Consider the following 13508-nt stretch of genomic DNA (forward strand, 5'->3'; position numbering starts at 1 on the left):
TGGAACTCGTTCACGTCTGGCAACAACAGCGAGATTGACGTCCTTTGATTCGTAATAGTTGAGCCCACATAATTTGATCAGTTGCTCAACAATCTGTCTCCACTCTCTGCTTCATTGATACTCCTACAGGTTGCCTGATGATCATGCATAGGCTATCCATTCTGAATTTGAGTATCATAAGAGTATCTCATAAGGCTCGACCACACAATTTATTATGTGGTGTTTATGTTCCTTAAAAACAACGTATTGCTATTTCTGTAAATTGTCTTTTACCGAAGCCTTTATTAGTGACACAGTTCCAACAAATATACATGTGTTGTATTGCGTGTTGTGCTCACATTGGAAAAGGTTCGTCTGATAGATATGAACATGATAAATTAAGATAAAGTTAAGATTATAGCTAATGTCAAATTGTTTCAATTCCATGCTCCAACAATTTGAACAGTGTTAAATCTAAAACAGTAAAATAATGAGCAAATCTTGTTTGCAAATAAAACAGGCCTTGAACATAACAAGCTTTACATAATGAGACGTCAGGATTTTAAACTTAAGATGCATGAGCTACCGTGTGGCCATTTATTTCCCCCCTCATTGTTACGTAAATAGCTTAGTGATGCAGCGGTCAACTAGAGTGCATTATGACTAACCTGTGTCTTCATTCCTCAGAGCCTACAGTAAGCAGGAGGCTTTGACAGGATACAGAGGTGCTCCAGATTCATTCATACAAATAACCTCTTTTTTTCCGGCCAGTTCAAAGTTAGACTGCATGTATGCTAAAAGGTGCGTCTCTGGAGGTGGCTTGCTGAATCCTGGTATAATCAAAAAAGACAATACTCTAAACAGTCAGCAAGCATGATGTCATATTCTGTAAGCTGTAAGTATCTGTTATGTCAGACAAATACAAGGAGCACACTGGGATGCAAGAGGTCAGACTGCTGGTGCATTTGTGGCAAACAAGGCAACGTAGAACCCAAATGATTAGTCAACAAAAGTTTCATTAAACTTAAACATTAATGAAACAGATCAAGGCTGGAGTCAATATTGACATTACTGTCCAAAATGTCATGGTTAAAAATGGCTCGAAATGCCGTATATCATTTTTTAAAAATCTGTTCTAATCTTGCAAGACCAATTCTGAGACAGAGTTTACCATTGGGACCAATTTACATCATGAAATATAAAATAACGTTAAAGTCCTCTACTACACATTCAGAGTAAAATAGACAATGAAGCAGGGTATGATTAAAGGCATGGCTATCTTTGGACCACGGAGTTGTCCGCCTATCCGTTTTACAACTTTAACCCTCACAGTGTTTTTAGTTCCTAAAAGCTGACTGAAACATTTTTGGCTGCCTAGAAGCGTTGTATTGAGCGTTTGGTTGACTAAAGTAGCTCTGCTCCACCTTCTTGTGTCACTTCAGGTTGCAAAATAACAAAACGAAAATGGCGACAGCTAAAATTCCAAAGTCTGCGTTTCAAAAACCGTCGTCCACAACCCAGAGGGTGACATCGCTGTGAGTGCGTCCACTTCTTATGGGAATAACGCAGAGGATAAATGTTGGTGCCTAGTGAGCACCAGCGCAGAGACGGTTTGAGTACACGGCCTTGACCATGTGTACAAAGCTCTCACCAAAACCCATTCTTTCCTGGACGGACGCCACAAAAAAGGGACCATTCAAGTCCGTCAAAGGCTTCCGTCACGTCAAAGGGCGGCGCTGCTGGCGGGAGATCAAACTTTTTCTTTAAGTGCAAAAAAAATATATATAACAAATTCATTTTTAAAAATCACTGTCTAACATTTACTTTAATAATGCTTGCTTTTCTTGTTTTGTCTCTCATGTATTATTAGATGTAGAACCAGCCTCTTTCCAACCAGCCTGTTAGCGCGCGACCAAAGGCTGCGTGGCTGTGGCTCTCACGGGCCTGTCCTCCTTCCCTCTTTAGTTGGCTGAGTGACACTGGAGCTCAGGCGTGCCAGAAGATCTGGCCACTGGGTCTGGCCATTGAATCTGTGTCCCAAGGCGTCTTAATGCCAAATGGGCTTTAACCAATGACCCACTTGAGCATCTCCAGCTGTGTTTTCCTTTTGCCATCTGACAAATCCAGACAGGGTTGTTGCCTAGCATGACGTGCTAATCCAACGGTCGCGAACTACGCTTTGAATTAAAAACACAGCTCAGATCTAATCTGCCGATCTGGTGAAATTGAGCATTTAGAACAAAGATCTCATGACTCGCGATGTCATTTGCTGGGTTTTGTTTTAGTTCAAGGATGCCCGAATCTGCAGCAAACAGCGGGCTCGCATCAGTGCCGTGGTATCATCGGCCGCTCTGCATTCACAAGCTGAGAACCAGATTTAATCTACAGAACAACAAGCTCTCGGCCAAATACCACAGAAATCTGCACAAGGAGTCTGAAATAACTTGTGCACGACAACATTCAACACAGAGATAAATATCTACACAGAGACACAATTGCCAGCAACGGGAAGTTTCCAAAGTTAAAAAAAAAAAAGTATTCCTGTGAGCAATGATAAAAATGAGATGAGGCAGAAACATAAGAAAGTGTTCGACTCCTCTGAGTTTTTTTTTTACTCACATTAGGCATATTTCTCTCAGATTAAGCTAACATCCTTGCCTGTGCCATGGCCATCTGTGTTATGCCAGTGGCCTGGCACAGACACAGGGAAGTGGGGAGGGAAAGGGGAAGGGGATTGAGTAAGTGTGAGAGGGAGAGAGAGAGAGAATAAACATGGTTCCAGATTACAGTTTCGAGGAAGAAAGCCATGTGACTACTGGAAGGAAGGAAAACAGTGGAAAATCACAGAGTCAAATCTCCTTCCTTGTGTCTTCTTCCACAGAGAGCTCCTCTGTCTTACACCACGGTTTACTGAGCCCGATGAAGACAGCATCATGCACACGCAGCGCTGAAGAGTAAACATGTATAACACAAGCGTCTAAGTAACAAAAAACTTCATAATTTCAGGGTGTAATCTTAAAACTAGTATCTACTTACACTGCGCTGTTGAATATGGCCGAGGTCATTTGGAGCAACTGTGGGCAGCGTGGGTTCTCGGTTTGGACCAACGGTCTTTAAAGTGACTCATTGCATGACACACGATAACATTAAGCATGCTGGTAAATCCCACAGAGGCTACAAACTCTTTAAGAAAGTCAATAAAACATCTCATTCACTGCACTTTGATTTACCATCTGCTCAGATTTAGGATGTGATCAAGTGTACTTGTGATCAAGTGTACTTGATCACACAATGAACTCTAAACCTGGTCCAAAACATGATATGGTACTTTGTTGGTGGCTTTGTGCATTGCAGTAGCTTAATCATTTTTAACCCAAAATAATGTAACCAAATTCCCTGGTTCTTCATTATTTTGTCCTTCATAATAGCAAACTAAATAACTTTTTTAATGTTCAGACAAACAAGACATCTGAACTAAGGCTTCATTATAATTTGTATTTCTCTCTGTTTGATGAACGAAACAACAAAGTAGGATAAATACCCATAAAAATGACTTGAATGTGCGATATATGGTATTTAGAGCATTAAAATATTACTAACTACTATCTATGTAAAGACAAAGTGGAGTAATATGCCTGAGCAGAGAGCCGCTCTCCTTTTGTGTGCGCGTTTAATCCGCTTTATGGACGTCCCGACTATCAATGTCGTCGGTCAAGCTTAGCAGCAACCCTCCGGTTCTCCCTCAGGTAAACACCGTTAGCTGTGTCAGCACTTTGTGTTAGCTCTGTTAGCATTGTAAGCTGTTACCCACTGGTTTAGCCATCGCCATGGTGAGGCTTTGAGAGGCAATGGACTGCTCCCAATCGATGTCGCATGTAGCACCTTTAGAGCCCAAGGTCACGACATTAAAAAGGTCTCGCGTTGTCCGACCACAAAACCGGGGTGCAAAGAGAATCAATTAACTGTAATGTAAACGGGACAAGAAAGGCAAAACTGCAAGTTATTAATCAGCAGATTACTTGATAATGTTAGTTGAATCCTTTAAAATTACAATTTCACATCTAATTTTGCGTTTACAGATCTGCCACACTATTTGAGTGACCAAATGCAGCTTCATTAATGTTTGATGTCGAACTGTTTGCCATAATAACCCAATCTTATAAAAGACGGGGATTAATCGACAATAAGCGGTTCTGATCAACTGAAGGAGGGCACTGCCCGAGACCTTATTGATTCAGGCACACAAAGTCTCAATTTATGGTTCTGATCCAATCAGTAAGCTAAGGAAGGAACCACAGAGCGCTCCAATGAGACACACTGACCAGGTCAGCCAAGTCCGTTGGAAGACTGTGGACTCAAAGCAATAATACAGAAAAGAGCGAATAGACGAGAACATGCTTGTGAGAAAGGACCATTTGTGTTGTGATTAACATCCACTATTGGATGACCACTAGAGGGAGTATTAATGTGTCACCAAGGGAGAATAAAATACAGATAATTGCTTCCTGTTCCACATCCTATCATCCGCTGAGTCCAATTCGACAGTGTCAAGTTGAGGGAGATCTTGGATTGCTCACCGCTACTATCAGTCTGCATGACATCCTCACACGAGTGAAGTCATCACGTCTCTCTGAATGACCTCATCTTCACTCGTTCCTAGCCAATGGCATGTTATCTTCAACGTTCTTTCCGGGGACAAAAAGGTGCAGCACACAATGACTGCGATACCAATCATACGAAACAGGTTTAGTGTCAACGCGTTCTTTAGTGACTAGGGTTGCTGACGCAGCATGTTTTCAGAACCTGAGGAATTAGTATTCACCGGGTCGCGGGGAGCCGCCACACTGCTCCCAGCATGCTATAGCGCACCTCAGCTGCTTCCTGTCTGGCCACCTCCTGTTGCACGGAGGGAGGGAGGCCACTCATAACATGCGCATGCGTGCGTGCGTGCGTGCGCACACGCACGCACACGCACACACACACAGTGGCATTATCAGTTGGGCAAATGACTACAGCAACCGAAAAAAACAAAAACGAAGGATGATTGTAAATCTTAACTATTTTAATCTGAACGTTGAAAGAATAACAAATCAAGGTAGAAGTTCTCTTTCTTTGAGTGAGGCCAGTCATGCTTACAGTTGTCCCCCTTAAGCCTCCTGGGAGACAGAGTGAGAGAGAGAGAGGTAATCCCTTCTACAGTCTCCAAAAGGACAGAAATAATTAGTTAATACCCCCGCAAAGTCTAAGCTGGTGATTTTCCTGCGTCTGTGTAAAGCAAGAAAAGATCGACTCTCCTTGTGCATTTGCAAAAACTGCTGATTGCCATTAGTGTATGTGTGTGGATGTGGTTATGCGTCGCCACGTCAGCTTGTCAATCACTTTCACTGTGTAACCATTCAGAACCAGTGGCAACGCATTTGCAACTTGGCCGACTCCCTCCCCCATGAGACGGATTGACAGCTCCCTGAAGAATTACACTAACCATCACGTGTGAACCTTTGCTGACAGAAGGGGGAGCTTCCTGTGAGAATCAGGCAAGCGATTCTCCACCACTGATTGCAAAAAAAAAAAAAAAGTGTATTTCTTGTAACAAGAATATAAAGATAGTTATTACTTTGAGTGTCTGCCACGCCCATTTGCAAGAGTAAAAATGAGAAGAGAAACAGGACGGTACATATGCGTCGTCTATACTTCACTCTGCTCGGGTGTCAGAGATGGATTGTAAATCAGATGCACGGGATGTTAGTTCTTTACCTGGAGCTCGCACCAGGCGACTTCTACCCAGGTCTCAGTGTCCAGGCCCTTGTAGACCGTCTTGAAGGACCCTCTCCCCAGCTCGATGTCGAACTTGAGGAACCTCCCTCCCGGGGATGTGGAGACGGCTTTCATCCCCGCCTCCTCCTCGTTCTCCTCACTGGCTGCTTTGACGGCAGATTTACCACCATCGTTGCACGTGAGGTTCAAGGCCTCTCCGCTTTTATCTTTGTCCTCGTCGGCACTGGCACTCTCCGTGGCGCTGTCCTTTTGCCCGCCTTGACTTTCGGTGCTGGAGCCCTCCTGCTGTGTCCCACAGCTAGTCCCCCGCGTCCTGTCCACTATTGTCCGCAGGTTTATGTTCAGAGCCTTATTCCTGTTCTCGCACTCTGGAGCTTCAAAGGTCTGCTCGTCGGCCTCCGAGAACCACAGACTTCTTCTGATAAACCTCTGGTGCACATTCCTCTGATAGCTGCAGGAAGGGTCACTGGGGTCACTCCCGCCTCTCACCTCCGAGTCCACAGGATGGAGGCTCTCATTATCCGTGGGCTCCTGCATGTCCGTGGGGAGATCACACTGAGAGATGGGTGCAGACGGATGGTTCAGTTCTCGATGGACCTCGGAGTTAACCTGCAGCTCCATGGCGATTGTATTTATCGTTTTAAAAGTCACTTCGGTTTCCAGGTCATTCGTGCCATGGCCAGACAAGACTTTCCACAATGTGCAGATCTAGAGGCGAATACCTGCGGCGCCCGCTCGGTGACGCAGTTTGACGGCGGAGGCCCCTAACGACGGTGGGATGGGTGGCGGACGAGATTTCATCCGATCAGGAGCTGCTGCAAAGAAGATGAAAATAAATCGTTGCCAGTTAGTGAAACAAAACAAAAAAATACAACAATTCCTTCCTGTCGTGTAGGGAACAATGCAGCTAGCTGCGTGTTGGGTTTATGGGGTGTCAGTCGTTACAGAGTTTAGGACAGTTGAAAAGCAGGTGGATGCAAAGCCCACGAGATAAATATATATATATATATATGTAAATATATATATATATATTAATAAAAATATGGTTAGCAGAAGCCAGCATTCGTCTGGCTCTGACGACAAAGGTCCGCGTTAAGTTTCGCAATTCCGACCAAACGTTGTGTTGGTAATTTGTTTTTAACGTTCAGATAACAAAAGGTTAACGGGTGCATTGTTTTAATCCACACTCAGCCGAGAAGAAGGAGACATGACTTACCTTCTTTACCCTTAAAAAGAAGAAGAAGAAAAACCGACGGTTGGAACTCACGTCCGTGCTTGCCCGACACGGACACGCGCGAGCGGCGAAGACAACGTTAGCAGGGTGTCCAACGGCTAAAAAAAAAAAAAAAGGTGGACTTTAAAAAACGCCCTATCTGCATAGTGTCTCCCGTTTCCACGTCCAAAAGATGCCCCAAAACGACCGCAAACAAATTCGGGGGTCAACTCAGTCTTTGCTAAGTGAACACAGACCCTGATATCAACGAGGAAACCATGGCGAATATGTTGTATATTTTTCCTCTTTTAGAGTCCTCGCATCCTTCCCTTCGCTCTCTCTTCTTCACGGGCAGATATAACGGCAGCTACCGATGCCGAGTCTCCGCCGTGACGTTATGCGGAGCGTGTAGTTTAAAGACCACTTTGAGGCGCGGGAATTTTCACACTTTCTCTGCCTCCCGCTCGGTTAAAACGAAAACAAGTAATGTTTCGCGGACGGGCTGTTTTCGCTTGTCATCCTCTTGTCAGTTTGGCCTTTTTTGTTTTCTTTTGGGGAGGGTTTTGAGGACGGCGAGGCACACAAATGTGTTTCCCATTCAGCTCGCTCGGTTCCACGCCCCTGGTAACGACTGGAGGACCGGCCAATCACAGAGCACGCTGCTGGGAGCCCAACTCAAGCTGCTGAGCTGTTCACACCGAGGAGCGGGGCGGGGGGTGAGGGGGGGCATCTCTCACAGGAAAAGACCCACACAGACTGATGCATGTGAATGATTCAATAAAAATAATAAAAGATGTCTCTACGTCTCATTTATAGCTAAACAATGTACAACACAGTTTTCTGCAAGGCAAAACATGCATTTCTGTTACCACATATTCAAATAACTGCAGTCTGCACGTGCATCTGCTACTCTGTTAGCAGGCCATGCTTTGCAGGCTGCAGACTCTTCCCCCCACTGGCACTTCGTTGCAGCTCAAGTTCAGAGCTGCAGCCGGATGTGCAGCACCACACGCATGAAAAAAAAGATGAGCGGCAGCAACAGGGGAAGTGGAGCTGAGGTAAGACTTTTTAAACCATATAAAAAAAACAGATTTATTATACGTTTTGTGGGTTTGCAAAAACTTACCTCTGCATGAAATGGGAGAAGCCTGGATGCAATATGTCGGTGACAACCAAGGGTTTTATTTATGTCTTGCGTTCATGGTGACAACTGTATCCAAATCCAACCAACAGGGAAATGGCAAATAAGTGATGAAGGAAGGACCTGGAAAAATTAATGGAATTCAAAGCAGTAGTCCTGCGATGCACACCGAAGCTGTCAGGCTGTCATAGTTGCAATTGTGTTTTGGCCTTTGTTATGTTGTTGCATTTTTATGTAATGTGATCATCATACCTTCTGTGGGTTCTGCATTTCCACTTCTGCTCATATTACATGTCATATATCAGGGGGAGAACTAAGCTTTGCAGAACAGACATGAAGCATGTCCACACACACAAAACAACAACAAACAAATAAGAAAAAAAGAAAACACATACAAACACACACGCAGAGGTATTTACGTCTGTTTTTGAGGGGCGCAGTGTCAGATGATAGTGTGGTTCAGTTGACGAGTTGAAGCATTGTCGACACCTGAGTGACCTTATGCATAATGAATGTAGCCCTTTGTTTCCACTTCACCGGCCAAAACGCAACACACACACACACACACACGCACACACACACACACACACACACACACAGAGTGAGAGTGTTTATTGTGTTTTATGTGGCGACTGGAAGTTGCCATTTGACAAGTAATTACAAGATAGTTTAGATGCAATTTTTACAGGCCAGAGGAAATGGGCTCCATTGTCACAGCATTTATAGCGTTGTTTAATTTCAGATTGATGTGTAAGTGTGTGTTTGAGGAAGAAGGGAGAAGAGAGAGAGAGAGAAAGAGAGACAGAGAGAGAGAGAGAGAGAGAGAGAGAGAGAGAGAGAGAGAGAGAGAGAGAGAGACCACCAGAGCTCAGCCAACAGATGCAGAAGGCAATACCCTTGCGCTCAATAAAATAAGCAATTGCTCTCATTTACAATGTGTCTCCTATAAGCGTGAGTCAGTAAGAAATGAATCAATCCATTGGTCGCTGTGTGAAGTGAAGATCTTAAATGCAGGCCTTCCACATGCTTTATATCTCTGCCTGTGTTCAGCTGAAACCTGAGACCAATCAGATTCCACGTTAGACGTCAGCACATTCCTGAGCATGGCCCTTTTTCTTCTTCTTTTTCTTCTTCCTTTTGTGTGTGTTGAATATTAGGCTTTACACTGCAACTTTCTCTGCAATAAGAAGGTGTTTCAGCTTCTCTGACACCGCCATGTTGTCCTTGCACTGTTTGTGTAAGGCTTTAAAAACTAAAAGCCCAACAGAGAATCGTGGAAATTAGATTTACAGTTGGGTCGATCCTCATCTGGAGCAGGGCCAGAGTTTGATGTGAGCGAGAGAGAGAGAGAGAGAGAGAGAGAGAGAGAGAGAGAGAGAGAGAGAGAGAGAGAGAGAGAGAGAGAGAGAGAGGAGGCTGCTGATACCACATGATGGATGGAAAGCCAAGAAGTGCTGATGTATGAGAAAAAAGAAAGGAAAAAAAAGAAGAAAGGAAGGGAAACACACCCAAGCTGTTACATATGCAAGCAGCAACTAAACAATGACTGCAAGGCCTCCCATGTCTAAAGTGGTGTCTTGCATTGTTGCTGAAAATTGAGCTTTTTTACAACGTCGGATGCATAATGGTGCAAAGCAATAATCATGACATGCCCCCCAAATATACTGGCATAGCTGGAACCAGTTAGTGTGACAATGTGGGAAAAAAGTTTAGGATGAATGTGCGAGTTGAATGAGTTCATTTGGATGTGAGCCCAAACTTTAGTTGGCTTTCGAATCCACAAGAAAAACAGAAGCTGTATGGTTCAATTAAGATTTAAGTTCAATCTCATGGGATACAGGTACTGCAGCAGTTTCAAAGCAGCTTTGAGGCCCGACATAAAAAAGGATAGTTATTTATGACGGGAGGTAACTTTACTCACTCGTGTGTGAAAGTGCTCTGGATGTAAAGAAGCAGTTTCATTTGTTTTTAAATGGGCACCAGTTTAAGTCTCTTTCCAGCTCTCTCTCTCTCTCTCCACGAATTACCTCCAAGCCCTTTAGATTTTCAGCCCAATTACTCCTTTCCATTTCACTGTTCAGTTGACATCCCACAGTGATCAGGCCTTTTACATTCTGTTGCTGGACTGGAGAGCAGTTGACAGGTAGTACCATAACCCTAACCCCGGAGAACAATTGACAGCTGGTACTCTAACCCTAACCCTGGAGAACAGTTGACAGCTGGTACTCTAACCCTAACCCTGGAGAACAGTTGACAGCTGGTACTCTAACCCTAACCCTGGAGAACAGTTGACAGCTAGTACTCTAACCCTAACCCTGGAGAACAGTTGACAGCTGGTACTCTAACCCTAACCCTGGAGAACAGTTGACAGCTGGTACTCTAACCCTAACCCTGGAGAACAGTTGACAGCTGGTACCCTAACCCTAACCCTGGAGAACAGTTGACAGCTGGTACTCTAACCCTAACCCTGGAGAACAGTTGACAGCTGGTACTCTAACCCTAACCCTGGAGAACAGTTGACAGCTAGTACTCTAACCCTAACCCTGGAGAACAGTTGACAGCTGGTACTCTAACCCTAACCCTGGAGAACAGTTGACAGCTGGTACTCTAACCCTGCGCTCTGACAGTAGTTGCCCTGATCTGTGTCACGTTCCAAACAATGACCATGAAACTGTGTTTGATGGTCAAACTGGTCAAATGTATGCATATTACTATCTGGAGTGGTAGAAGTTGGACGTTTCAACCATGTATTAATTACTTTGAGCTTTTTCTTTTTTTAATATACTTTATCAGAGAATATGCACAATATGACGTGCAGGGATCACAAACAAGTATATTATGTGTGTGTGTGTGTGTGTGTGTGTGTGTGTGTGTGTGTGTGTGTGTGTGTGTGTGTTTGAAAATATCACAAGTTTCCTATATGGTCCAGGTTATTAGGGTGGTATTTATTCATCAATCCATTTTTTCATCAAGTCATTCAATTATGGAAATACAACTTTGGTCAACATTCATAATTTTAAGACGTATTCTTTATTACATCTGCTTGCATTCTAATACCCACATAGAGGTAATATTATAAAATCCTGAGGAAGCAGAAAAGGGTATATTTTATTGTATGAATCACATATTCCACATGGCACATTGAATAGAGAGTTAAAACAGATTCTCCCTCTCCTTCTCTCCTCCCCTCCCCTCAGCCACCTCTCCTCCTCCTCCTTGTGGTCTGTCCCCCCGAGTCTTCTTCAGGCGAGGAATGCAGTGTGAATAATTCATCACAACAATAAGCATTGAAACTGAGGAGTACACATGATTGACTTAATGAGCACCTTTTCTTTTAGGCTGTGCCAAAATAATAATAGATCCGTCATGTTTCTCAAACGGGGGGAGTCTATCTATCTAGTTTCATCTTTCAATTGGAAAGTGTTGTCCGAATGAAATCCTGGATCAGATGCATTCTGTCCGATGGGTTTTGCCACGCTCACACACGTAGTGTTACACCACAGGGTGACACACACCACAGGGTGACACACACAACAAGGTGACACCATGGCCTATATGTACGATGTCTTTCTGCTCCTCGTCATCTCCTCCTGTGCTGCGATTAGCCGTTATCTGTGTTCTCAGTCAGATGATAAGAGCAGACAGCTGGATGAATCCTCACAAAAGGCTCGAACTGGCCGGGGAGCTGGCCCTGAGCCTTGGCCTGGTATACGTGCAAAACACTAAAACAGAATACAAGCCACCAAAAAAGTGAAAAAATTCAAGAAATGCAGGTGATGTTCGGCTTCTATACACACCGACTGCTGGTCTCCAACCCGTAAGCTCACAAGCTTTATCTGTGTTGACTCGGGGATGAAGGCTCTGTCGGTGTTTGAGAGCAGAGCGGCTGACCCTCTGACCTGTCAGGCAGCGTGCCATTTGTGGCTCAAATCACATGTCACGAGGTCGCTGGACGCCGCACCACGTTGCATCCCCCCGTCGGACTAGCAGGGGGGGGGAACCTCCTTGTTATATATACACGATTGCTATACCACGCAAGATCAAAATCAATATAATTACACGCGTCAAGAGTATTCCAGCTCCTCTCCATCGACCACACCTTCTGCCCAGTGGACGTCCCCCTCATACATCAGTTTAACCGTGCCAGCTTGACTGTTGTGAATCTCCTGAACACATTGTAATTCAGCTGTCGCCTTCCCTGTGGCAAATTAGAGGCTGCAGCTCTGCTCTTCCTGTATCTCTGGAGTGCTGGGAAGACAGTCGCTATCAGCCCCGTGCTTTGGTTAATCCCGGACAAACTGTGCTCCCTGCAGCTGCAGGTGGGGGTTGTGTGTTGTGAGAAAGAAGAAGAGGAGAAAAGAAAAAAGGCTTCAACATCGAGGAGGAGATTGTCAGCGCTGCCTGCTGATTATTTCATGTTGGCAGGGAGAGTGTGATGCGCTTCAGGCCTTGACGAGGCCGAATCTTCCTCTTCCTCTTCCTCTTCAGTGCTCAGGTGTGATGCCAGGCGTCGCTGAAAAGCAGCTTCGAGTGGATGTTCATTCGGCCGATGTGCTCCGGGTGGAAGAAGTGTATCCATCTTCTTTTTTTTTTTAAAAGAAGAAGATTGATTTTTTATTCAGCAAAAAGCAGACTGCCGACCCGGTATAGTTTACCTCTTTCTCTTGATGGAGTAGACGCGCGCACACACGCTCGCACACACGCGCACACACACACACAAACACACACACAGGGGTTACATAACCATCACCCACGCAATAATCAATTGGTTATAGAATTCAACGCTAAACTAATATTATTATTTTTTGCTTTCTTTAAAAAAAACTCCTTCCTGCAAACCCCCTCCAATAAACAATAAGTCATATATTGTAAATGCATTCTGTTATGTGATCCAGATACAGAACAAACACAATGAAGGCTGATTAATAAAGAAACTGTGTTTTACTCTGTGCAGTTGTGCAGCTCTATCCGTCATCCTGCTCCGACAGACAGCGTGATATATGAGCAGGAAATGACCGACGGCTCGCAGCATCAAACCCGCGAGACCAGCGTGTGGGACGCAGGAGGAAATGTGCAGGCTGGGTCGAGCGCGCGGCAACTTGTTCCGTGCGTTTTAAATGGGTCCGTTGCCATTGTGCCGGCCACTCTGTGCCGTACTAATCACTCTGTTTTTAAAAGGTCACTCCTCTGTAAAGGCTGCTTGTTGTGCTAATGAGGTCAGGAGCATAACCAGATCCTCGGCATCATTTCACAGGAAGCAGAAAAGGACTGCGAGAGTCTCATGACGTGCTGCCTTGTTGCTGGATTGGGACTCTCGAAGCCCTAAACCTCGTCTCTCTCTCTCTTCTCTCCCCCACCCCCCCACAGGCCTCCCGTCCAGATGCCAGGCCCAGCAGCCGG

General features: G+C 44.8%; 1 protein-coding gene across 3 annotated transcripts in view; it reads right to left on the reverse strand.

Annotated features, from left to right (window-relative positions):
- Positions 1–7515, reverse strand: part of LOC137800984 (serine/threonine-protein kinase WNK2-like) — a 41220-nt gene extending 33705 nt beyond the window's left edge. For 2 of the 3 annotated variants that reach the window (XM_068598363.1, XM_068598362.1), the window contains exons 1-2: positions 6971–7515; positions 5734–6569 (exon numbers count right to left, since the gene is read on the reverse strand). In XM_068598363.1, the coding sequence (XP_068454464.1) occupies positions 5734–6375 (642 nt within the window). In that variant the 5' untranslated portion in view covers positions 6376–6569; positions 6971–7515. The remainder of the gene's footprint in view (positions 1–5733; positions 6570–6970) is intronic. The other variant, XM_068598364.1, reaches the window with a different exon arrangement.
- Between the last annotated feature and the right edge of the window lie 5993 nt (positions 7516–13508).

The sequence above is a fragment of the Clinocottus analis genome, unplaced genomic scaffold (assembly GCF_023055335.1).
Source record: "Clinocottus analis isolate CAN_PGR_092001 unplaced genomic scaffold, fCliAna1.0.p SCAF_4, whole genome shotgun sequence".
NCBI classification, from domain to species: domain Eukaryota; kingdom Metazoa; phylum Chordata; class Actinopteri; order Perciformes; family Cottidae; genus Clinocottus; species Clinocottus analis.